This window comes from Cuculus canorus, chromosome 1 (assembly GCF_017976375.1).
Source record: "Cuculus canorus isolate bCucCan1 chromosome 1, bCucCan1.pri, whole genome shotgun sequence".
Classification (NCBI taxonomy): Eukaryota; Metazoa; Chordata; class Aves; order Cuculiformes; family Cuculidae; genus Cuculus; species Cuculus canorus.
In genome coordinates this window covers 168,697,597-168,723,584 of record NC_071401.1, presented here as the reverse complement: position 1 = coordinate 168,723,584, position 25,988 = coordinate 168,697,597, and the positions used below count along the sequence as shown (strand labels likewise).

Sequence of the window (25,988 nt, the reverse complement as noted above, 5' to 3'; positions counted from 1 at the left end):
AAGATTCTTTGTGAATCATACATAGTGAAAAGATGTACACATACCCGGAGAAATCCAGAAAGACAGACAGACATCCAGTTTGTCAGCAATTTTTCCACCACAGATTCGGTTCGTCTGAGCAGGAGCTTAGGCTGTACATTGCTTGATTGCTCCATCAAGTCCTTTGTCAACACTTCCAAAATGTGGGTTAGATAAACTAGCTTAGTTTGTAGTGCAATAGTCAAGAAGGATGCAAACAAGCACCTGTAAAATAAAAACAAAAAGAAAGAAAAAGAATGCTATAATATTTGGAACTTTTCTTCCTAGTTATCTTTAATAGATGAAACACATTTTAGTGCAGTTCATATCCTAAGTTTTCCCTCCTCAGGCACAGAAACTGTCCACTGATCTCTAGAAAAATATAAAAAATGCAAGTCCATCTGCTTGTGATTATTTTTTAAACACGGAATTTGTGTCTCTAAATTTAATTCCGCAGAACAACACCTGCTTCAGTGACAGAACATTTCTAAACTGTAGAGCTGCTGATCTAACTGCAGGAAGTGTTTACAGTTTTGAAGTGAGTTTTCCTGCTCCTTTGCCTCTTTGTTTACATGTACAAACATTCTGATTTCCCTTTAATGGCTTGTTTTACTGGCAATGTTTTTTCTTCCTCAGTGTGTGCAGATGGAGAAGATGGAAAATGCTCTGGAGTAATGCAAGCTTGTTTTGCAAGAAGTAGAAATTACATTTGTGTGCTACAATCCACGTTGTTTTTTCCTTCTAATTTTTTTGTCTTGAAGGTGATAAGCATAATCATACTATACCTGTCTTTCACAGTGAAATTTTTCTGCTTTTCAAGGGTGTGAATGAGAGTAACAAGAAAGTTCTTGTTACAAATTAAAGCATGCAACATGTTGAAGCTTTCATCCTTGCTCGTTTGGTCTCTGCTCTGGAATAGTTAAACAAAAATAAGCAAACTGTAGTTTGGCTATGATGGATTCTTAATGGTCAGAAAAATGGTAAGAAACATATGGGATAAGATCCTGGTCTCATTCAGATCAGTGGGAATTTTGCATTTCTTTCACGGATCTTAGGATTTTAATGAAGATGCACTTGTGCTTGTGTACAACACAGAATACACACATGCAAAGCATACATTTTCTGTCATACACACAAAGAAATGCTGATAGTTAAGTTTGCCTGTCATTTCCAATGACTGGATTCTGTTTATTTTATTTAAATAAGCCATAATATACTTTGAATAACAGGATCTTACATATCATATTCCTTTTCTATATAAATCCACGTAACTCTCCTCATGGGGGAAAAAGAATATACTGAAATGCAATCTGATGTGTTCCAGGACAACAATGAGATAAGGGATACAATCAGTCTTGAAAAAATATGTATTAATTAAGGCATATCACACTACATCAACTTACCTGTGGCATGTCTTCACTGAAGATGGATGCAAAGCCTCCTGACTAAAATATAAGACAGGTGATATTTATCATTCTTACTTATACCAAAAGTCTCTAACACACATACGTTAAATGCGCCAAGCATGTTCCTGATGGCATACAACTGGAAATAAAAAAATGGAAATGCTGGCTTCAAATAAGGCTACAATAAAAACCCTCCACATAATAATTTCTGCAAAGGCGCTGCCAAGGTTCACTGAAAAGTGAACTCTCAACAATAACCTGGTATTGGCTTCAGTGTTACTGTGTGTGTTACTCTACGCTGCTGAGCCGTAGTAGCACAGAAGTCAACTAATGCTCTGCAGGAAAAGCTTTTTTGCTACCCTCATTGCATATGTGCTGATATGCAAGAGGTGCTGCAGGCTCCATCCTTCTTGGATGGCAATGATAGCCTTTGGTGTATGGGGTTTGTGTAACAGAGTGACACTTGAGTTCATCTGCCTCCATTCATTTCAAGGCACTTTATGAATGTTCACTAATGAACCCTCCAGGAGGTCCGTGCTGTCAGTCCCCAGAGAGGCACAGGTGTCATCACACATCCAGTCCCACTGAAAGCTCTCACAGCAAAGGGAAGCTCCCAGTTCTCAAATACCTTGTCAGTGCCTCTTGTCTGACTCCTACAGCCTGTAAGGTCCCAACACAGCTGCACATTCCCAAGGCAGCAACCTTGAGCAACAAATTCACATTAGTAACATTTACTGCTTTATCTGTGATGCTGGCAGCCCTTAGTTTCCTTATAGAATCATTGAATCACATAATGATTTGGGTTGGAAGGGACCTTCCAAGACCATCCAGTCTAGCCCCCCGCCATGGGAAGGGACATCTTCCACTAGATCAAGTTGCTCAAAGTCCCATCCTATCTGACCTTGACAGGGATGGGGCATCCACAACTTTTCTGGGCAACCTGCTTCAGTGTACCACCTCTCTCATCATAAAAAATTTCTTCCTTATGTCCAATCTAAAACTATCATCTTTCAGTTTAAAACCATTGCTTCTCATCCTGTCACTACAGGCCCTGGTAAAAGTCACTCCATCTAAGTCCCCTTTAAGTACTGAAAGGCTGAAATAAGGTCTCTGCAGAGCCTTCTCTTCTACAGGCTGAACAACCTCAATTTGCTCAGTCTTTCTTCGTGAGACCTGTCCCCACCCTCTCACCATTTTTGTGGCCTTCTTCTGTACCTGCTCTAACACACCCATGTCTTCTTTGTTCTGGGCACCCCAGAGCTGAATGCAGTACTTCTGGTGGGGTCTCACCAGAGCAGAGTAGAGGGGGAGAATCACCTCTCTCCATCTGCTGATCACATTTCTTTTGATGCAGCCCAGGGTACAACTGGCTTTCTGGACTGCAAGCTCATGTTGCCAGCTCACATCTGATTTTTCAATAATATAGATCTGATTTTTCATCCCTTCCTTTTCTCATGTCTCCTGTTCTCTTCCTCCCTACCATATTCTTCTTCCTTCAATTGCTATTCCCATTTTCCCAGAACTTCTTCAGTGCCTCTAACACCACCTACCAATTAAACATACACAGAGTGAAAAAAACAGAATGACATTAAAAGCAAGAAATGCTTGTGAACAGGGAGCAAGCATGGTAGCATTAAAGCAAACAATGTGGGAAATTGAGGGAAAACAGAAATAATCATCCCAATTTAACTCATAAAGCAAAAATCAGGCTGAACATAAGGAATACTGTGAGAATAGATGCAATACCCATTTAATACCTAAAAGCATTAAGCACAAAACAAAAGCTATCAAGGCAGATTAAATATAGAAAACTGAAGCAGCAGGAAGCAAGAAGCTCAAAATGAAAATGGGGTCCATCATTCATTTTAGGTATCTGACTCTCTTTAAGCAACTCATGCATTCCTGAGACAGATGTCTCAGGCAAGTGGGATGAATCACTTTCTTGAGCTGCCTGTCTCTGCACTGACTACCGAAGATGCTCAGTCCATGTCCATGTTTAAACAGCTTAGAAGAGATGAAACAAAGCCCATCAAACAGACTGGAAGGCAGAAGGAGTTCAATACGGACATCATTCAAACACACGAGGTTAGTGGAGGAAGTGGTGGTTTGTCACTTTGACCCTTCTGCCAACGGTTCTGACACTCAATCTAGTGTCAGAATCTAATCTTTCTGACTTGCAGTCTACTACATTGCCTTCTCTATTAATCTCTAGTAGTTGTTTAGTAGAGCACTGCTCTCCTACCACATCCATAAAGAACAAGACATGTTTGGACACTCCTGCAATGTAAACAGTAAGTACATAGCAGGAAAAATTGGTACACAATGCATTAAATAACTTGCCTGACACCATGTGCTTGTAGAGAGCTAATAGTGTCAAGTTTGTCTTTGTGTTAAGAGTATTTCAAACTGAGACAAAATCTAATTGGAAGCATCTCCAGGATGCACAGTGGTGTGAGACTCACCAAAGCAAAAGGAGAGCCCTTCCCTTTCTGACCTCATCTCATGTAACAGAGTGTTAAACTTCATGCCTTTTTTTTCTTCCCTTTTTATTTGCTTGAAGCAAAGCATTTCTACTCAGACAGCTTCTACAGATTGTTACTGTTTTGACAGACTATCACCAGGAAAAGATAAATTCCCAAAATAAAACCAATCTTTTAATGCAATAATGCCTGGGAACAAAATAAACTGAAAGGAAAGACATGCAGAAAGTATAGTTTCCTTCACCCACTTTCTTCAAACCTCCTAATGACCCCATACAAACTAGACTGGGGGCATTATAGCAGTAACAGAAGAGATATTCCTAGTTTCCTTTGGCGTGAGAACTGGACTCAAAGTGTACAATGACTATGCATATCTAATTGTTAAATATTATTCTGCCTTCGTATCTGTCATTTAGTGCTGTACAAAAAAAAGGCCCTGATTCTATCGCTATCACATGTGTTTATCACAACGAGCTTCTAATGGGATCATACACAGCAATAAACTCAAACAGTCTGCAGCCAAAACTGCGGGACTAGGCTGCAGCAGTGATGACTAATAGATGAAGACTAGTAGATAATTCACATACATACCACTTATACTCTAAAACACCACAGCACTAACCAAGCTTTTCTGCTTATTTGTGTCAGTTACACAGCAAAATATCACCAGCTGCGATCACAGCTTCTGCCAATTAGTAAATGCCAGGAAGCACTGGTTAACATGATATAATTTTGAAAGCTGTAGCAAATGCACTTATCAGCATCATAATGTGCCACATATGCAAAAGAAAAAGCAAGAGAAGCAAAACATGCAAGAGAAGGCCACTTCAGTCCTTTTGGTCTTCTAAGGCAGTGGCACAAACTGCTCTAAAGAACAATGAAAATATTCACCTCAAAACTGGACAGCACTTAAGTTTAAAAGCAATTTTTAAGCATTTGACCTGCACTCCTTTGAATCAAGGTCTTACCATTTCTATCAGCAGCTTGGAGTAGAAAGTCAGCACGATCTTAGAGCCATTTCTTCATCCCACAAGTCTAATTAGGAAGTGTCATGGTGCTAGCTAGCATGTTAGCTAGCCTGACTGTTACTTTAATTAGCTATAGCATGGAAAGTGAAAGCATGAGAACAAGAAAAGTAATGGATAAATTATAGCTTGGTTAGGATGGCCTGAAAGGCAAGCAGCTTAGTGTTGCTGGGTGAATAATAAATGGATGCACACACAACCCTTGAAAATTCAACAAGGTGCTCTATCTACATCATTTAGGCTTAGTTAAACATAAAGATGTACAATCTTAAGTGTTTTTCACTAATTCTTGTTTTAAGAAAAGTTTCTTGTGAAAACAATGTGCAGTTACTGTGCTGTTTGATCCCGACCTTCCTAGCTCTTTTATTAGGCAGGGATGACAACTGAAAGACTTGTAAATATTTACCTCTGGAAAGAAAGTTCTAAGAGCAAAGTGCTTGTAGTCAAGGAAAGGAACGGTTCCAAAACTATCCACCACATCTAATTCATCCATCTGCAGTTCAGCAAATCCTGAAAAAGCACCCCCCCAAAGGAGAGTTAGCTTAGTTGACACAAAATCATCTTCACAATACTAAGTTTGCCTCAACAGATGTTCCTTAAAACACAGTTTCAGGGATGAGGGGTTGTTTTTCTAGATGAAGCTCTTATGAGCGGAAAAGTACCAGTCCATTTTTTTTCCACTTTTGTTGAAGGAAATATTACATGCAATCCTATTAGTTTAGCACTATCTACCACTGCAGTGCACACTAACATTAAAGAGGAACTCAGATACCACACGAAAATATTCTAACAGCTATAAAATTAAAATGTTTACATAATGTGAGATTCTTGACAGTTTCAGTTCAGCAATTATACTGTACTTAAGCTCTACAAAGCTCTTTAGACCTACCCTCACGTATTTCTTTCCGAATCTCATATTCCAGCAGTTCAAGTTGCTGACTTTGCTTACGAGTTAACTCTTTGGATTTGTATCTAGTAACTATGAATGCCACTACAAAGGAAGAAAAATAAGATTCTGAGTACAGAAGTTGCAGAACAGACAACCGTTATACAAGACATTTTAATATTTTAAGAAACACAAAGATTAATACACAATTGCAATCTCCAGGACGATTACTGTTCCTGCTGCTGTCAGTGCGCTAGTACTCATGAGCCCCAGTTATCTCCATCTAAACCCACATGTGTAATAAAACCCACTCCTTGTAACAAGGTCTTTGAATCATCAATGTAACTTTATTTGAAAGGACAGCATACTCTGCTATGTACAACCTTCACAGTGAGACACAGGATCTAACAACCACTGCTGCTACTAGCAACCCACTTAAAGGAGCACTGACTAAACAGGAAAACTCGTTTTTTTGAACAGGAAATCCACTTCCAGATTGTTAACTTCTCTAAAGCTTATTTTTAGAGAGAAAAGGCACGAGATATGGTTACTGTAAAGCTAATGGACTTTTTTAAAAGAAACCAAACCAAGGAAGAACAAACCCCCAAACTTACTATAATAAATGGAAATTCATCAAATATATAACCAGGGCAAAATATTTAGAAAATAGGAATGACAAGAAGAGGAGAGGATAACTATTTACCCCCCCTCAAATTAGTAATGATCCACAAATTCATTAATGATGCAAATAAGACTGAGCAGAAACACCAGCAGTTAGGTAGGGAACAAATCCCCCAGGGATGGGGGGGAAGCCCAGCTCTGACAGCTGGAGGGGCCCAAGCTGTGACACAATGATGTCTGTTCTATAGCTTCCCTCACTAAATCATGGTGATACAGTGAGTAGTCCCAGCAGGACAACAAAAACTACTGTTTCGTAAGATGCTGTTGTCTGACAAGAGGGACTCTACCATCAGACCAGAGTTAAGTTCATGCACTCTTACTGAGAACAGGGGAAAAACGTGACTATGACAATACCAAACATATATGTGTGAATGCATATGTGTTTGTGTGTCACAATTACAGTCTTCAGCAAATCAAGAACTGAAAACACATTATTATACTCACCTATAATGACACCCACTACAATAGGTAGCAAAATAAGAACATATAAATATATGTGTGACGATGTTGGTTTGACTTCATGCTCAAAATTTCCTAATTTGACCTGAAGAAAAATAATGGCCATGTTAATAGAGGATGGTTAATATCTGTGCTTAAAATGACATTTCATGTATATTTTAAAAAAATATGTACTTGAGCCACATGAAGGATCCTCAGTTTGCAGATTATTGAGAAATGAGCAGCAATTTGGGAAAACACACGTGAACCAACACAAATTTAACTTTTACTATATTTGATGTTTAAAGTTGTGACAAGAAAAATCTGGAGGTCTATATGCAGCACCAAAACTTTGCCATTGATCTCGCTGCAAACTAAAGCCCTTGAATGGCAAGATCTGGCCTCTGGCTGGCCAAATGGCTCATGCATTTCATAATTGCTACTAAATATTCTTGTATTTTAAAGCAAGGAAAGCACATGTTGACAGTTAAAAACATTCCTTTGCACTCACAGCGTTACTCTGCTGAGGAGGAAATTAAGATAAGACTCACTCTAATACTGAGGGAAGTAAAATTTTTGATAGACGCCTGGCCCACAACCCAGTTCCCTATTTCTTTGCTGAAGTTTCAACTTCCTCATATAGGACGTAGGGTGTTCCTGAAGGTCCACTCAAGACCAAATATAACATGCAATACACGTACAACACCCCCGAGAGACACTGGGCTTGTCAAAGTCAGGACAGGCATTAATTCTTAGGAATACACGAAAGCACTAAAGTCTGCCAAATGCCAATACCACTGATAATTATGGTAGAAACAAAATCACAAAGGAGGATCTCAAAGAGGACTGTGAAAGCACATAAATAAAGGGTAGCTAAGACTATAAACAGACTAGAAATAAAAATACACTTGGATATAGAAAAAGAATACCACCAAGTGCCCGGCATAGAAAAGAGCCTGAGATAATTGAAAAGGAGAGTTAGGTTGACATTATTTTGGGTTACAGCAGGCAAGGCAGAGATCTGGTGATTTCCACCACTGGCCTGTCACAGGAGGTGAGCAGCCAGGGCAGCTGGACACTGCTGACAGGATAGTCACATCACAGCTACATGGACATGAGCAGGCAAAGAAACCCCACAGGGCTGAAAGGACACAGCCTTCATATTTCTGGGGTTACAAAGAACAGGAGACAAAGTAGGCCTATTTCCTCCATCAAATGTTTTTTTCCCTTGGTTGTTTATGTGTTTTCACAGTTCCTATACAAAGTACTTTGAGTCTGAGCATTTCTAGGATTCTGCTTGCCTTTCTTAAAGGCTGACATGCATTGGTGGCTAAATATATTAAACATCCTGTGACTAATATATTTGACTTTCTCCACTTGTCTTGTCCAACCAAAGCATTCCTAAAGCAGAAATTCCCGTTACTCATCCCCGTTTATTGAAAACTGAGGCAAAGCACTCATTTAATTTTCTGTTCATACTTAGATTATCTTTAATCTTTACCATAACCTTCCTACTCAATGGCCCCATTTCTTTCCTTATCTTTTACTTATCTTGCTTATGGATCATGGACTAAATAAAGTATACCTGAATTCATCTGTTTCCTTTTCCTAAACTGATTTCATTTTTCCTGCATGACATGATAAAGCCTCCTCTGGAATGGTAAAGTCTCTGAGCTTTATGTCATCGGCAAATGTCATTAGTACATGCCTTATTTTTGTGCCCAAGCCACCAGTGATATTAAATAATATCTGTATGAAACTCAATATTGCCTGGAGTCAGCTCCCCATGCACAGCATCCAGTTTTTCTAATCCCTAGCATCTTCATAATCAGTATGTTAAGTAGTTTACTGAATGACTTCCAGGTTCATGTGATCTACTGCTTTTTTTTTGTTCAGGAAATCACTCATCTTACCAACTAAAAGTATCTAGCATAATCTGATTTTATTAAAAAGACCTTAACAATTATCTCATTTTCCATTTACCTTCAGGTCTTTCATGAGTCCCTCATTTAAAATGCATTATAGAGCTTTACACAGGATTAAATCAGCAAGCCCCTATTTGTCTAGCTGTTACTTTTCTCTTTCTTTCTTTTAAATACTGGTATTGTATTTGCTGCTCTCCAGTCATACAGTACCTCTCTTGCCTCTACAGTTTTATTTAACATCTTTCCTACAAAGCCTACAATACCATGTCCCAGTTCTTTCTCAGCGCTGTGATGGGAATGGTCCTGTTCCAGCTGTCTTGAACCCCTTGACCTATCTCAATCTTGCTTGTGTCACAAGAATGGCATTTTCCTCTTTGACACCTCCATTCAGACTGATTATCCTGTCTTTGACCCCACGCTCAATATCCTCTTTCATCCTGAAAACTAAAGCAAGAGATACATTTATTTTGAGACATAACTTTTATACCCGGCTTCTCCTTTCTTCAGAGTGGTCCCACTTCTTTTATGATGATTTACTTATAAGATTGAAGCAACACATGATGACCTCCTACTTCATTTTTCTTGATGTTGGAAAAAAATAATTTTTAAGGCACCAGAAGTGAAACATTACGTTCTCACCATCGCATTTGATCTACCTTAGTGAAGTGCTGACCTTTCTACGAGTCACTCCTATGAAGCTTGCAGGATGGGCATGTGATATTGCAAGGCAATGTTAACATTTGAATGCAACACCCATCTCAAAAAGGCTTTTCCATGCCATAACTGGCTCAGACGGCAGGATCCACAGATGGGGGATCAGTTAACAGTGATAGGAAATTGAGAATAGCTTCGTTAATCTTTACTATGAGCCATATGCCTTGAAGTCAATACAGTTATTTCAGTTTTATACCACCATACACTGTGATAAGAGTCTGGCATCATTTTTCTCGTTCATATACGGAAGCATGACTGCTTTTTAAAAAAAATTCGTATCTTCTCCTTATTCGTGGAGCAAATATCTTAAGCTGCCATTTAGCTTTGACATCCATGCTAATGTTCTTATATTTGGGGCTGGCTTTGTGCCATATGTTCATAGCATTTTGTCCTCCCTGCTGAATTTTCCCCTCTTTTTCATCCAGAAATGTTTCTCTTCTGTCTTAGGGGCGATCCCTATGCACTGTTCAAACCCTTATCTGCTTTAGTGGGAAAAAATGAATGGGTGGACACAATCCTTCTCCTAATGGCCACACTGCAGCAGCAGATCGCTTACAGATCTAAGATCACGGGCTGTCCTGGAGCCAGTGATTCCTTAGTGGTGATGTCTGTGCTGCAGTCAGAGGTCTGACAAGCTACTGCTCTCCTGGATCTCTGCAGCAATGAGCTCAGCTTGGATTGCAAAGTCTACTCTGACACTACAGCAGTCACCATAAGGTAAATGAACTCAGTACTGTTAGTGGTACCTAAGCTAGGCAGCCATGCTTAGATGTGAGAAAGATAACCAGACTATCAAGTACCAGGAGAACAAAAAAGGCATGTAGCTCCTCCCTCTATAAAAAGTATTCATGACCCGAGCATTAATGTCACATTTTACCACATTTACAGAAACATCCAAACATTTTAAGTTGCAACAAAAGGGATTTCTACTTACAAAAACTTTTACTGTGGAAAAGTCAATCTTGTCTGTTCCTTCCCTTTTGAATTTGCACAGTATGGTGCTGCGGTCTGGTTTTTTGGTAATATTTTGGACACTGAACCATACCTTTTTGGTCTGTGCACCATTCATATATGACAGATAAACCTCTACCTCAGTTTTGGAAATATTCAAGTTGTCATTTTCTTTCTAAAGGGAAAAAAATCGAAGATAATAAAGAGTCACTACATACAGTAAGAAGCAAAATGATACCCAACTACTATTTTAAATAAGGAATTACAGTTTATTACTTTCAAACTTACATATATTTTTAATTCCAGATCAGGATCCAGCTCAGTGTGCAGCTGGTAGTTAATGAACACTGGGTCAGGGTGATAGTGTAGTTTGACACATGGTATAAAGGTAGTTTCCACTTTTAACATCATATCAACAACTTTACCCTCTGTTGCATGGCTCAGGCTCGGCGTTAAGTAATGATATTCAGATTCATTTCCAAAACACCTAGAGACCTAGAAATGCAATAGCAAAGCTGTAACAGTCATTAAGCACTCAACAGTGGATACAATTACAAACAGAGGCACTCAAAATCATTTTAACATCTTCTTGACTTCACACAGATATCTGCTAAACCTCTTCTCTGCCATCAAGGCTGCATGCAGAGCACCTGGGCAAGTTTCTGTGCTAAGCTTGTGTCTACCTTTAAGCACATTTATCACACACTCCCCACGCTGCTTTAAGGCTGATTGCACACTGCTAAGGCAGCTATTTCCTGCAGCGAGAATAGACGGGAATAGTGACAGTGATTACTCCTTCCTTCCCCTCAGTGCAGGTGACGAGAAGAGCAGGACGAGCTCTCCAGCACCACTAGGCACTGGCTCTCCCCAGCTAACTCCTGATAGCAGGGAGTTGCTACAGCCACCCCACTGGTCACGCCATGGGGTGGTGCTGCTTTTTTCTGGTCTCTGTGCTGCAGAGGCAACAGGGAGCCCACCTCCTCGCAGCCTCGGAGGAAGGGTTTTGTCACAAAACCAGCTCCAGTCTCCCGCCACTTGCTGAGGCAGTGGCACCATTTGGGCTCTCAACACGAAGACAGAGAAAAGTACACCAACTCCTCCTCCAACAGACCCATGTATGAAGGCTGAGGTGGCTCAAAAAGGACTCATTTGGAGCAGGTCTCTAAAGCACAGAAAAAAGACTAAGGGAATTATGCAGAAGAGTAGATTATGTGTATCAATGATTCTATACTGAGAATATGCAACTGTAATCCTACAAGTGGTCATATTTATTTCAGTAGGGTGACTTATGTGTGCCTGCAAGTGTTTGAAAAATACTGAAACCCTCCTGAAACCTTAGGAATAAAACCTAATCCCTTAAGAGATCCCTATCTGGTATTGTAAAGGAGATTAAGACTTACGGTGAGGTTAGATCTCTGATCATCTGAAATAATCACACTGTCCACCACATTAAAATTTCTACCCTTCGTGGTAATTTTGCGACCACCACTGTAAAAAAAAACAAACAAAAAAAGGTGGGAAGGAGTGCAGAGAGGGAGGTTGATGTTATCTGTTTTCCCCTAGGTAAGTCCTGCAATAAGGCTTCAGCTATGAAAAAACTATACGTGCACATTTTGCTTTGGTTGCAGCAAATACAATAAAGTCAAACTGCAGGACAAGATAACTTGAGCTATGCAGTGTACTTCCATCCTTTCCTCATAAAGTAACGGTAAATGCTTTTGCTACTGCAAACCCAAATGATAGCGCACACGTGCATACTCCTTTTCAGGGACTCTCTACCTTCTTTTTAATTCATGCAACCAAAGAACTACCTGGGGATTAAATATTATATCTTGAAGACATGTTATTTCACTGCCCCAGAGCAGCCCCACCTGTGCCTAAGTCTTGCCTTCTTCAGGACAAACCGATGGTGCTGGGCACCTCACAGGAAACATTCTCGGCAGTGTTCAGACCATGTCTCAGCACACACAATAGTGCTTGTGTCTGAAGCTCTGGCTCACAATCTCTGCTGAACACAGTAGGAGTGGTTTACGGTATTATTAATTTCCAGCTGCCTGAGCTGGCCCTCACCTGGAGATGAGGGCACGCATACTAGCTGCTCAGCTGCTGCAGCTGCCAGCCCCACTTACGACTTCAAATACACACCTGCCAGGGCTTGACACCAAGATATCAGATTAGGAACCTCGAAGTGGGTAAAAGCGTGCAGGCAGAGGGACAAGTGGAAAGCTGTGCCTGAGAATATCTTAAAAACACACTGTAAGTCTTTTACTGGAACTATGACTCTCACACAGAACACAGAAGAGGCTTGAAAAGGACTCCTTTAGCTTTAGGGAACCCAGTCCTTCAGCAAGTCTGCACATATCACTGACTATTTTCACTTCATTTCCAATTCACTAATACTTTATTCTGGTTCAGAGGTGAAGTGTATATTAGTATCAAGATATCAAAGTTAACTGGAGTTTGAATTTATTTGTGCTACCCATATTTTATATTTGGTTTTAGTATGAAGAGACCAATTTTGACTTCTACAGAGGACAGCTGGGGTAGGGAGAAAGGAGTTTACAGAATCCTGCAGAACACAGAATCCATCTTGTGGCTATCATGACCCTATCTGTATGTTAGAATTTAAATCAGTTCACCAGTGTAAATTCATCCTTCACAATAGGTTGCAGCAGTCATCCAAGTTTACATCAGCTGCGGTCTGGCCAAGGAAGGAGGCTCAGTGGGACTATATTTTAATAGATACATAAGAAGTATAGAAAGATAAATTTACCTGATCCAGGAGGTATTTGGTGTGATTGAAGAACATGATGGCAGTGAAACATAATGTAGGGTCACTGGTGGTGAACATTTTTTCCCATTAGCCTGTATACATATACTTTTGGCTTCTTTACGTGTCGGTGGGAGAGCAAATGTCATTTGTGTATCATTTAGCACATTTCTAACTTTAATGCTGGAGGAGAAAGAAAACAGTTAGATGCTAAAACACAGATGCCACTATGCTACTCATTGGTGTTACTACACAAAGCCTACAACCTAAAGCAAAAGATGAGGAAAGAAGAGGGATGGATTTCTCTTTAAGCTGCCAGATGGAGCTGGAAAGAGACAGCAGTGAACTGAAAAGATAAAATAGGGCATCCCTTGAGCAAAGTTGCTGTGTGACAATAATCTCAGAAGATGGTACAGATATTAGTCTTATGGCCTTGCGATGAGGCTCTGTAATGCAATATGTGATTTTGCTGTGTAAACTGCGTACTTTGCAGTGTACCATTAAATTAACTAGTCAATGAGAATCTTCAGTTTCCTTTTTTTTCTTCTTTTTCCTTCTCTTGCCCTCTTCCCTCCTGCTTTCTCCCTTTCTTCCTCTCTTTCCTCTTTGTCTGTACTTCTTCTCTCTCCCTCCTTTCCCTCTCTCCACCCTTCTCTCCTTTTGTTTTCCGTGGTCCCTAAGAAATTCATGGTTGAACTAAAAATTGAACTGTACCATATGAACACTTTTTCAAGTGCTAGCCATGTAAAATGGGCTTGGTAATCACAAGCAGACACTGCAGCTGCACCTGAAAATAACTGATTCAGAATCAGACAGCCTAATTATCTAGGGGATTACACTGTGCAATCATCAACAGTGAAAAATACATGCTTTTGCATGAGAGATTCCCTTCGCTGGCATGGTGTCTGTGCTTTCACAAGCAGAATCTTAGAATATATGGGGGATGTTTTGAAGCAGAGGAGAGTCAAACAAAAGCTAAGGATTTCCTGTGACCCAACATCTTGTTGCCTGCTGCAAGGCACAGAAGGCCACAGATACAGAGCTGCTGTAACTACTGTTGAGAGCTGCCCACCTACCCATCCGTCCCTTATATTATACCCAAACACCAAACTCATTACCATCCTTTGGGAATTTAAAGTGGAAGTATAACTAAAGAGTTCATAGCATCCCCCCCATCTGCTAAGGACAGGTCCATGACAACTGTTCACACAACTCTACTGATATGACAAACTGGGCCCTTTTTTTCACCATGCAAAATAAATAGCATTATTTTTCAGAACTTGACTCACATCTCCGGTTTACAGCCAGTGACTCCAGTCAGAATCAGTTTTATGCCTGATGCGCGTGTAAAGTTTTCTCCTTTGACTGTTATCTCACTTTTCCCTAATGTAGAAATCCACAATGGTTCAATGGAATGAATGCTGATATGCTATTAGAAAACAAAGCAAAACAAAATCTGGTTATAAAAGGGACTGGCAGTCAAACAACAGCTGCAAAAACAATCACAATTTAGGAATGCAGGTGTTATGGCACTGGGATACATATATCTTACTAATTTCAAATCTTGTTAAACTCAATCCTGGGAAGTACTGTCAATAAAACCACTTATTTACAAGACAACTAATTTTAGCTACATATTTTATATTTCAATTTTTCCCATAACCAATTTGCCCATCACAATCTAACCTACTGGAAGGTAAGTATCATAAAAACCCAGCTTGAAATGAAACATTTTTTGTGACTGTTGAAGAACTAAGAAACAATGCAAGACAAAATCCATGGTACTGTCACTATGAGTGATCAGAGAAACAAATAAAGGCATCTCTTAAGATCTGAAAAGGGGAAGCAGGGTCAAATCCTAGAATGAAAAGTCGAGAAAGAGCCCCAGAATTAACTTTACTAGAAAGTTTTTTTTTAAAGCCACGCACAGAGCTAAAATTAAAACACAGCTGCAGGGATTTTTAGTATCTCATTTTGATACTAAGAAGTTTACAAAACTATTTTCCAGTGTCTAAGAATTATCCTGGTTTACTTTGATGCTGTCACAGTCTTGTACAAATGTGGCCGATTTTAAACTGTGGTTTTCTTTGTGTTTCTTTACATTTACTTAGAAATTCTAACTAACACTACTAAGCAAGAAGGGAGATTTTTTCCCCCAGTGTATTTACTTAATACATTTGGCAACATCTCATGCTTAACCAATTTTGCTTCTTTACCAGTTTCACACAGTTGGTTTCCTCCCTATGTATCTTTCAGGCAACAAACTGGAAACATTCACAAAACCCCAGGAAAATAGGCATGTGAAACCACAAACTGTTTGGGACCTTCTCAGGCAAATGATTTCTAGCTTGCTTTGACACTGCCTTTAATACTAGTTTAAAGTCAGATTTTAGAGCATTGTGATTACCCTAATTTTTGCTGTGCACCTGTGGATACATCCACTGGGCAGTTCAGCCTTTCTGATCCTGAGAAGGGCTCTGGTACCTCAAGAAAAGTCCTTGTCACAGGGTTTTTCTCCTCACTAATCATTGTCCCCACATGCTACCATGGATCACTGAAGGTCAGAGCGCTCTGGAGCAAACGTGAGACCTCTCACAACAGATCGAAAGCTGCAACTCATGCCTTAGGAAAGGACAAGAGAGTGCAAAGGCCAGGGCCAGAGGGCCTGCAAAAGGGCCTCCAAGGCAACCCCTGGTATGGATAATGGAAGAGGGCAAAGAAAACTCCTGCTAAAGAGCCTGAGGTGGAAATTTCACTCCCATGCTGACCTGGGGATCAGTTTAACCCTTACTATGCAAGCAGGACAACTGAAGCAGAAATGCGAGAGATTAAAGCCATTGAAATATCAGTGTTTTTCTCCACTCGTGTCTCATCCGTCTGCCCACGCCCAGCCTTCAGTGTGCCAAGAACAGTCAATCTCCTCACATAAGTAGTACAGAAAGGAGTAACACATTGCTTTGGGGCTCTCACGGGTAACCAGCAGGGAGCCCTGAAGCGGAGGAAGCACACACTATCTCACAAACACAGGGAGAACCCCCAGAGCTGCACCAGGGCTGCGACCGCCTCAGGGTTTGTGCTGGTCCCTCCTGCAGGCACCACACCACCAGGCGCCTTCGCTTAGCTTGCCTTGTTTCTTCTCTCACACCAAGAAGAAACGGCAGTAAGAATGGTTTATGCTGGAATTTTCAGCCTCCCCTGACAACATGCCTACCCAACTACCTGACACAGACTGCTCGCTGTGTCCTGCCTTGGACTCACAGCATCAGCACAGTCACTTGCAGTGCTGACTTTCAGTTACTTGACAGCCTGCATCCTGGCTTCACCACCATGATTTGTGACAATTTTCCTCAGCAGCAAAAGAAATCATTAATTTCCTCATGCGGGAGGGACGAAGCATCCTCGCTAGGATCTGTGGTGCTCATTTCCACAGCGCCCAGAGAGCTGATGACCTTTCAGTCACTGCTTCACAGGGAGAGAAACGCCCAGCAGCAAGAGGTCAGGGAGACAGCGGAGAGGCAGTGGGATATTTATAAAAATCACTAGTAAAGAGGCATGTGATGAAAGCAGTGTAAACATGCAGAGAGACATACAGCAAGTGTGCGCCAGGACCTCAGGTAATGTAAATCAGCGCAGCTCTGTCAGCTTCAATAGGGCTCCACATTTCTGAGCAGCAGCCCCCATCCCTGGACAGCCTAACGCTTTCCTGGGGCTGTGTAAACAGTGGCAGCCACATCCTCAGAGGTGTGGTTAGTGTGGCTGCAGGTTACAGTGAGGTATCTGGCAGCAGCCCAGGTTAAGCAGCCTCTGCTGCCCTGGGGAGCTCAGCCTTTGCCACCCTGGCTAGTTCATCCCTACTCTGGCACAGACCTTCCTACAGCGCTAGCACAGACCCCTGCAGCCATGTGAAGAACTGGATCGGGGAACTGGCCCAGATGAAAAACAACCTGCCGAAAGAAAACTGTTATTTCCAGCCAAATCAGTTCCCCAGCCAAGCATACTTGCACAACCACTCCAACTGCTGCTATGGCCCAGGGAGGGGGAAGGTGCATGCATGGAAACGAGCAGCTGGAGTCAGGAGGAGGGCTGGGGCTGCCACTGAAAAAAAAGTGTATTAATCTCAATGCTCGGCTGGGGTTGTGGGAAAACACAAATCCTCTTTCTCGGCCCTCCAATAAGTTCTCCTTAAAGCATGATCAGTCAAAGGAGAGCAGGATTTCAAATGCAATTTCAAGCCCTCTGAATGGATCAATCACTTCTAAATAAACATCTGCCTTTGGACTGCCTCTAGTGCTTTCACTGCCTTGTCCATCACTGTCTTTCCAAGATAAGGCGTGTGGAAGAAAGCCATCTCCCAGGCAATTCCAACTATTTACCAATGTCAAATTAATGCACTTGGAAGCAGAGCAAAGAAGAGTTTCCTCTGTTCTTTCACCAGGCATAATGCAATATGCAGACCAAATCCAGAATATTAATGCTCAGAAGCAAAAGCATTATAATCCCACTTGTCCCTGTGAAAAACAAAATGGATTTTGTGATTTCGTTCAAGAAACCTCAGCTGAACAGCTGAATTTAGGAGGTAATTCCTGTCTTTACAGGTAAAAGTTTGCGCAGTTCTAACGAAAGATTTAGATAAGAAAACAATCACTATTTATACCAACTGTGCTACCACTCACAGAAAAGCAGAAACCAAAAAGTGTAGGCAGGAAATCTCTATGCACATACTCATCAGTCAAATTTCTCTTGACTACTCATTTCTTTCCTAACACCTGCATGTCATAAGCAACCACCAATGACAAGATCATTCAGTTTTATGAAAAAATAAAACAATATTTGCACCATGGAGAATGAAGGGATAACCTTGTGGTTAAATGGTTGACATATGAGGTAAATCATATAGACTGTATGCTCACATACAGTCTCTATGATATCAATAGAGAACTCAATGACCAAATTCAGAAGGTACTTTAGCACCAGTGACACTCCTTCCTTTTCAGTGATTGATCTTGAGCAGGACGGATGGAGAGTAGCTCCATCTCCAGTTTTGTTTATAGTCTGGAAGCAAGGAAAATTTTCTTTGAAGCGTGAACCAAGGATTTACTAACACCCAGGGATTTCAGCTGCTGGATGTATCCTCTAGCTCCCTGTCTATTACACAGAAATTGGGTAGCCCGTTGTCCCTCACCTTCTGCTCTGCTGGCAGCTGAGTTCCAGGAGAAGCTGGTTGCATAAAATGAGGAAGAGGTTTGAGACTCTGAAACCTAGTTTCACAGAGTTGTCTGTGACAGCAGAACTCAAACATGCATTTAAGTCTAGGTAAGAAATCAAGTATGGGAAGTTCTCCTTTGTTTTTTTTCTGTTGGTGGTCAGCTTACACATCCCAGCCCTCAGCACGCTGGCTCCTGTGGAGTGCCTAAATACAGCATTCAGAGGCTTTGGCATTTAAAGCAATACTGTAAAATCTGCACCTAGAGGTAGGCATGCGACTTTTGAGGTGTTCACTGTCTCAGTGCCTGGATCTGAAATACAAATCTTTGTTCATACCTTTAAGCACCAATAAAGCACTAAGAAAAAATAGCATAAATCCAAGTTCTGTATTGCCATTCTGTGCAACCAACTGACTACCATCCCATCCATATCTCTATTCTTCCTGCAAAGTTACATAAGTTTCTCCCCAAACCCACCGAATGCCAGTAATACTAATCTTAACTAACCTCTGTTTTCTGTGCAGTGGTGATCCCCTTGGAAGCAGTTCCATTACAACTATCCTGAAAAAAATCAGCATTTCTCCATGTCAGGACAAGGAAATGACAGATTGCTGTTCAGATGTAAAAAATACAAGGAGAAGGCACCACTGGGGATTCCAGCCATCCCCAACAAACTTCACCTGGCAGGTGGTGGCAGGAGAGACACGCGTCCATTTACAGCTGGTGCATTCACTCTTGTGTATACACTGTGAGCAGCTGGTAACAGAGAAAACAGAGTTTTTGTGAGAGACAGGGATTCAATTTAGATTCAGCCATGAATGCGAAATTTCAAGTAACAGAAAAAGCACAAACCCAAGAGAACAACCTGGCAAACGTATAATGAAATCTGTAAAACACATAACCTGCATTTACTCTCCAAACCTATTGTTCTGTTATGCTTATTCTGAGGACAAATTTAGCATGAAATACAATATGTGATGTGATGCTGAGAGTCATAAATTTCCAAAAAAGCATGAAGCAGATGGAACACTTTGGGTTTCATTTTGCTGTGGTTTTCTCCAGAACACAAGGGACCAGATAGTACTTTTTAACCAGAAAAAGGGCAGAAAGCCATCACTGATTCTTTCACAGCTTGCCTGAACTTCTGTGTATGCCGTGCTAGCAAACATCGCCAGTTAGCTATTGCCTTCCCCTATAAAAAATATGGCTTTTAGAGACTAGTTTGTCCCTATCTTGCTTTGCAATGCATCTATCAGTATGGAGGAGTGCCAAGAGTAACACAGGCCCTCTCCATGCATGCTGAGAAATGTTCTGATTTAGAGAAAGATGGCTCTTTCCTATGTTGCTCCAGGGACAGGGAAGTCCTGTGCCACTTCCCAAAAAGCAGGAGTTCAATTTCATCTCAGGGGCCTAGGAATTAGCCTCTTTGCACAGGAGAGGAGCATTCTGAGTGGCAACACCATAGTTACCTACAGCACATGTAAGCCGGATCTTTCTAAGTTTTAACAACCATATATCATAAAGGGTTAGGACATGTACTGAGCACAAATGCTTTCTACTGCGAATTCTCAACAAAAAGTGTGGCTCTGAAGAATAACGTGTACAGAACAATAGGTATACATTATTCTTATTAGCAGATTAGATGTTATTTTCTGGGTTAATTGTATTGATGTTATCCACAGACCACATCTAAATTGCATCTGGCTCTAATGAAAAACAGCTCCACAAAGTGACTTTTACAGAATGTCTTGACTCTCCTGATCTAGGTCTTATCCTGAGTACCAGGACCCCACCTTTTTCATAGGGACAAAAGGATTTTAATATCATTGTGACTTCCTTTATTATCTCTCTCTTCAGGGATTTGCCATAAATTCAGTCATTGTAATGACTCTCCTACAGTGAGCTACCAGGGTCCCATTAAAGAAAAGTTACCAGCTTTCTAGGAACAACAGAAAAAGAGGAGAAGTATGAAATGGGCCAAGAAAAGGGATTTGACTACCTTCAGCGACAGGAAGGAACAACTCTCTGCGGCCAGTGCTCTGCAGGATAAATCTCCCTGGGAACTGCGATAGTTAGAGTTAGGCTTGTGGTCAGGGTCAGGGTTAGGGTTAAGGCTATCCCTGTGGAGAGTTGGCCACGGAGAGCTGTCCTGGACCCCTTCAGTAAAATGTATTTCCTTAATTAATAGAAAAAAAGAATGATCATACTTCAGCCCCCACCCCACCCCCCCGCCCCGGCACACACACATAAACCCCTCAGTAAGCTTCAACAGGAACCAAGCTCTTACTTTTTCAACTGAAATGTTTGTGTGATATTCCAAGAGCTTGAGGACAACGATGCTTCGAGAAGTAGACAATCTGGAAAAATGTTAGTTAGACATATGCTGGATATTACAAGAAATAACTGAAAAATCAATAGAGTTGAAAGCTCATGTGCCTTTAGCTGTTCTCTAAATGGGTTGCACCATCTCATACACACTTTCACTCACACTTCTGACTGAGAACAGTTAGATTTTGTCCTTCCATAGCACTCTTCAAGCTGAGTTATTCCAAGACTTTATGCACACTCGTTAACTAAGCTTAATACCACCACCATGGCATGACATAAAGATGTAATGTTCATGTCAGGATACAGATAAGGAAATGCTACCATGGAGCAGGGATATAAAACCACCTCCCAAAGAGCACAGAGTGGTATACTGTGACACAGTCAGACCCCAAAATCAAGCCTTCTATCACAACAGACTGTCCTAATGTGAGAGAGACACCAACATACCATACTTCTCTCTCTTTCTGTCTCAGAGACTTGGTTTCAAAGTCTTCTTTTGTAATCTATGCAGTAGCAATTTTCATCCTATTTAAATCTTTTATGATTGTATGAGTCAATTTGCCATTATTTCAGCTAGCAATTACTACACCGACAATTCACTGGCAGCTGTGGAATGAAAGAGTATCTTCTCCCATGAGCAGAATACCACATCGAAAAGCAGAGTTAGATATATACCACTTAAGCCATGGTCCCTTTCATCTGTGAGCCTGCAGATGTGTACGTCTGCAAAATGAATGACTGTCTGAGATCAAACGAAACCCATGTGTGCAGACTTCTCTGGCTTCTATGCTAAGAAGTAGACAGCTTTTTAATCCAGGAAAGTTACCCAGATTTAAAGTATACCTACCTTGCAAAGGTAGAGAAAGCTTTGCCTTTATCACAGGCTGGTTTGTTCAGATGAAAACCAGCTTTGGCTACATCTACGCTGTTAGAAGTATCTCCTGCTCCACACATTATCATGGCACTTGGATGCTCACTGCAAAGGTCACCTGTACTGCTTGTTAGAAACAGCCCTTGAGACTGGTCACGTGCTTAAATACCCTTACTAAATAGATAGCAAAGACTCTGATATTTGGAAGTATTGTAAATCTTCAAGATGTGTATGAACACACATATATATTCCGAAATCCTTCACCAAGCACCTATTTGCATCTCCAGAAATCTACCTATCTGCAGAAATCTGACATGTTTGGCACAAAATTGCCTAAATCATTTGCCTAGGTCATTATATGAGAAAGGTCTCAAGCCATGAGCTACTGAAAAATATTATTTCACTAGGAGTAGTAAGTAGAAGTAAGAAATTTATCTCCTGGTAGAGCTTGTCTTCTCTTTTAAGTTTGTATAAATACTTTAAAAACAACACTGTCAAATATGGTCTCCTGATTTTGTCTGTGTTGAAATTATTGGAACCTATTATTTTCTGTATGGCCTGGGCTGACCTTTGAAAAGACACCAGATTGCACTGAGTAGGAGGTATTTTAAAAAAAAAAAAATTTCCATAAATGATACCTGAAGGAGTTTTGCAAGTGTGTCTTCTTGTGAGACTGAAGTCAGTTTACACAAGGTACCATAAACAGTCAATGTAACTTCCACACTTGTGTTATCCACTTAAATATCTCAGTTTGAAGAAGCATGTGAATGGCAACAATACTGGCAGACACAGGTTAAGCTCACAGTCTCCTGGTAAACACTGTCCAAGAGCTCATCTCTGGCACTCTGTCTTAAAAATGCACTAATAGTATTTACTAAGGACAGCTTAATAGATCAGAATACTCATGGATATAATCCTAGCTATCACTTGCTAGTGATAAAGCCTTTTATTCTCCATTCCCAAATCAATATTACACAAGAACTCAACACACAACACTTGCACGATGCCAGAGGAGCTTTTCCTATACAAAGGCCACAGGCTGAGCTCCTGAGATCCCAATATTCTTAGGAACTTCCTCTAGGGGCAAGGGTCCCTGAGAGAGTGAGTTCTGCAGCACTGGGCTCTTCAGAACAATAGGTCATTGCATGTTTTGGTTAACATTTCATTCCTCTTTCTACACAAAGCTATTATAAAAGAATAAAGTTCATGCAGAGTATTACACGTCTTTTGGGCTATATTATCTAGGAAAAGATAAAGGCAGGCATTTAAATGAATTTTCTGTTTCCTCTTCAAGTCATTTAAGAAAACATGGTATTCTTGACCCTGCTATCTTTTTCCCTCAGTTTAGATTAAAACTCTCTTTTGTATTCTAGCATAAGCAACTTTAAAAAGGTACAAGGTCAGTATGTATTAAAAAAGCTTTGTGCATATATACAGACCCTTGAAGGAATGCAAGGGGTATGTTCTCCTCCTGTTACTCAAATAAGACCCTGCTGTGAAGGAACACCGTCTGATCTTTGCAACCAAAGCCTAGAGAATGGTTTAGAAGTCTAGACTTAGTAATTTACCACCTCATTCTAAAACTTGTATTTGTCTATGAGATGCACAAACCAGATCACATGCATCACATGTCCAATACAAATGGCTCAGGTCTCTAATTCTGACAATTACTGGTTAACAAAGTAGTATAAGCATTATTGCAAAAGGATTCAACCAGTAATTCAGAAAGATGAATGAAATCCAGCCAAAAAGATGTACCTGTCAAACTGCCCCTGAACCAAGTATTTTTCTGCTAATATTCTACATGCGACAATCACTTTCTCACAAGCGTCTAAGTTAGGTTGAACAGTTAATTGAATGTTAAGGTTATTTATTGTACAGACATTCATAGTCAGATTCTCCTTTAATTTATTCTAGCAGAGTTTCTGGCAAAACCAAATTCAGTTTGCAGATAAGAGAAATGTCAAGATGGGTTAATTTGTCAAGGCAGAGCACTGAACCAGCACTACTTCCATAGCTCCAGCCAGCCTGATTGTCATTGCAGCTATCTTAAGTTTCCTTCAACAGCAATTAAGGGCACAATGTAAATAAACTCCTAACACTAAAAGACTGCACTGCTATGGGCTGAACTGAAAAGCTGCTTCTAGCCATATGTTAACATGTTTTATAACTTCTAGAAAAGATTCCATACTGACAAATCTCTAATTATCAAGAACAGTGTGAGCATATCTAAAGCACTTGATAAAACATGTAGAAGTAAAACATACCATTATCAGTTATCACCGGAGTGATTACATTGCAGAAACAGAATGAATTTTTCAGCACTACATTTTCATAAAATATTTCCACAGGTTTTACAATTTTTATCACACAGGAAGTAAGGGTTTTGCTTATGCTGGCACTTACAGCAACCTAGAAAACAACAAAAACCAGAATGCAACAGATCTCTTGAAATACTTGTTAAGTCATCAGCTTGTCTTTACAGAAAACTACAAACTATGGAATGCACAAAATGAATACTTCTGTGGTGGAAGCAGACAAGTCACTAGGTAGTCTCTCAAAGAAGAGGACCTCTCCTAGATGAAGAAGCAATAGAGAGTCCTGAAAGTAACAGCATTGCTTACTTCCAGAAATTAAATGGACCGGTAAGGTATGTAAGGGCAACAATCTGGAATAATTTCGGTTTTTAAATCAAGAGTTCTGCTATAGCAGTGTTTTATTCTGCTATAGTCCATTAAAAACATCTGAGCAAGAACATACAAATCTTCATGGAGAGACGATATTTGCATCCATAAGCAAAGTGCACTTAATTATGAAACAGAACTTGTCTTGTAATTAATTATCCTTTGTTTCTGGCTGAGAGTGCTTTACAAATATGATCGCATTAGTGCATTCAATCAGGAAACCAGAAACAATAGCATGCAGATTAAGTGGCCGGTCACAATACTTGATAATCAAATACTCAAGGCTGCGTGTGCTGTGAACAGATACTGAGTAAATACTAATATCAAACACTTAAAGACGCATTTGTGTTAGCATATGTGTCTCAGTGAATGCTTTGCAACTTGTTACAAAGCTCAGAACTTACATAATGCACTTGATATATAGTCACTGGAAATATTAAAATAGCTGATAAAGTGATATAACGGAAACATTGCCTTTATCAGCATAATGAATTTTTGACTCAATATGATGAAGCGCAGCTTCAGGACAGATTTTATAGGAGAGGAAGAGAACATCTAGCTGACTGAAATTCAAGTTACTGGGATTCCTAATACATTTGCCATTTGTAGAGATAAAAGGAACTAATATATGGAACATGGTGACAACAGAAAGGAAGCTACAATAAGTGAAAAAATAACACATTTAAAGTCACAATAAACAAACATGCATAAAACTGGGTGTACGTACCTGATTTTTGGCAGGGAAACTTAGCAGGATTTTCAGATCTTTATCAGCTGCATGTGAAATGTTATACCAACCCTTTACGCTGTTTGAACGTGTACAATTTTCTTTTAATGTGCACCTAAAAGCATACATAAAATTACACCAGCTTCCTTGTGGTTGCTTTGACTTCAGACACTGTACTTCAACTTATTTAACGTCATTGATTTTTTACAGGAACATGATTGATTTTTTACAGGATTATGGTTACAACTGAAAAAAGCTTCAGGAAAACAATCAGAAAAATCTTCCGCTTATCAAAATAAATTACGAAGTGTTGATATATGCTCCAATTAAGTCAATGGGGCTCAAGCAAATATTAGACCCTTGGCCAGTAACAGCGAACTTGGTAGGCTGAGAAGGAATTCATCATCCCCAACTTTTGATTTCTCCATTCTAGAGCTCTAGATCTGAACCCTCCAGTTCCTTCTACACTCCATGGGGAGAAATATGCTCTTTCAGGGTGCAATTCACCTAACCTATTGTAGACATTAATATAAAAATGAAATTAATCACACTACATAAGCTGCTCTTCCCCTCCGAAGAGTAAAAGAGAAGAGGATGAAGCTCAGATTAGAACTGCGCTACAAATGCCTACAGATAATGAGATGCATCTCCCTTGCTAATCTCCTGTCGTCCGCTGATATGAATAGTAATCTTTCCCTTTTATGTCAGTGCACTTTGGTTAAAAACACTGGGTTTGAAAAGGTAGTTCAAAATAACTTTTTCTGCCTTGAAGAATAAAATCCATTTCAGAAGTAGGAAAGTACAAAATAAATTAAAAAGTACTGATACCAGACTGCAGGAAATAGAAACTCTACAGCAGAAAATTAAGGAAGAATGAGGC

The 25,988-nt window shown here is 40.2% G+C and overlaps 1 protein-coding gene across 1 annotated transcript in view; it reads right to left on the bottom strand.

Annotated features, from left to right (window-relative positions):
* The window catches only part of PLXNC1 (plexin C1), a 73,410-nt gene that overhangs the window by 26,922 nt on the left and 20,500 nt on the right, over positions 1 to 25,988 (bottom strand). The window contains exons 5-20 of the mRNA XM_054054629.1: positions 25,109 to 25,223; positions 23,965 to 24,109; positions 20,786 to 20,855; positions 19,179 to 19,254; positions 19,006 to 19,059; positions 14,584 to 14,723; positions 13,298 to 13,477; positions 11,925 to 12,012; positions 10,813 to 11,019; positions 10,508 to 10,699; positions 6,941 to 7,040; positions 5,819 to 5,920; positions 5,336 to 5,439; positions 1,422 to 1,463; positions 804 to 928; positions 45 to 243 (exon numbers count right to left, since the gene is read on the bottom strand). Coding sequence (XP_053910604.1) covers positions 45 to 243; positions 804 to 928; positions 1,422 to 1,463; positions 5,336 to 5,439; positions 5,819 to 5,920; positions 6,941 to 7,040; positions 10,508 to 10,699; positions 10,813 to 11,019; positions 11,925 to 12,012; positions 13,298 to 13,477; positions 14,584 to 14,723; positions 19,006 to 19,059; positions 19,179 to 19,254; positions 20,786 to 20,855; positions 23,965 to 24,109; positions 25,109 to 25,223 — 1,939 coding nt within the window. The remainder of the gene's footprint in view (positions 1 to 44; positions 244 to 803; positions 929 to 1,421; positions 1,464 to 5,335; positions 5,440 to 5,818; positions 5,921 to 6,940; positions 7,041 to 10,507; positions 10,700 to 10,812; positions 11,020 to 11,924; positions 12,013 to 13,297; positions 13,478 to 14,583; positions 14,724 to 19,005; positions 19,060 to 19,178; positions 19,255 to 20,785; positions 20,856 to 23,964; positions 24,110 to 25,108; positions 25,224 to 25,988) is intronic.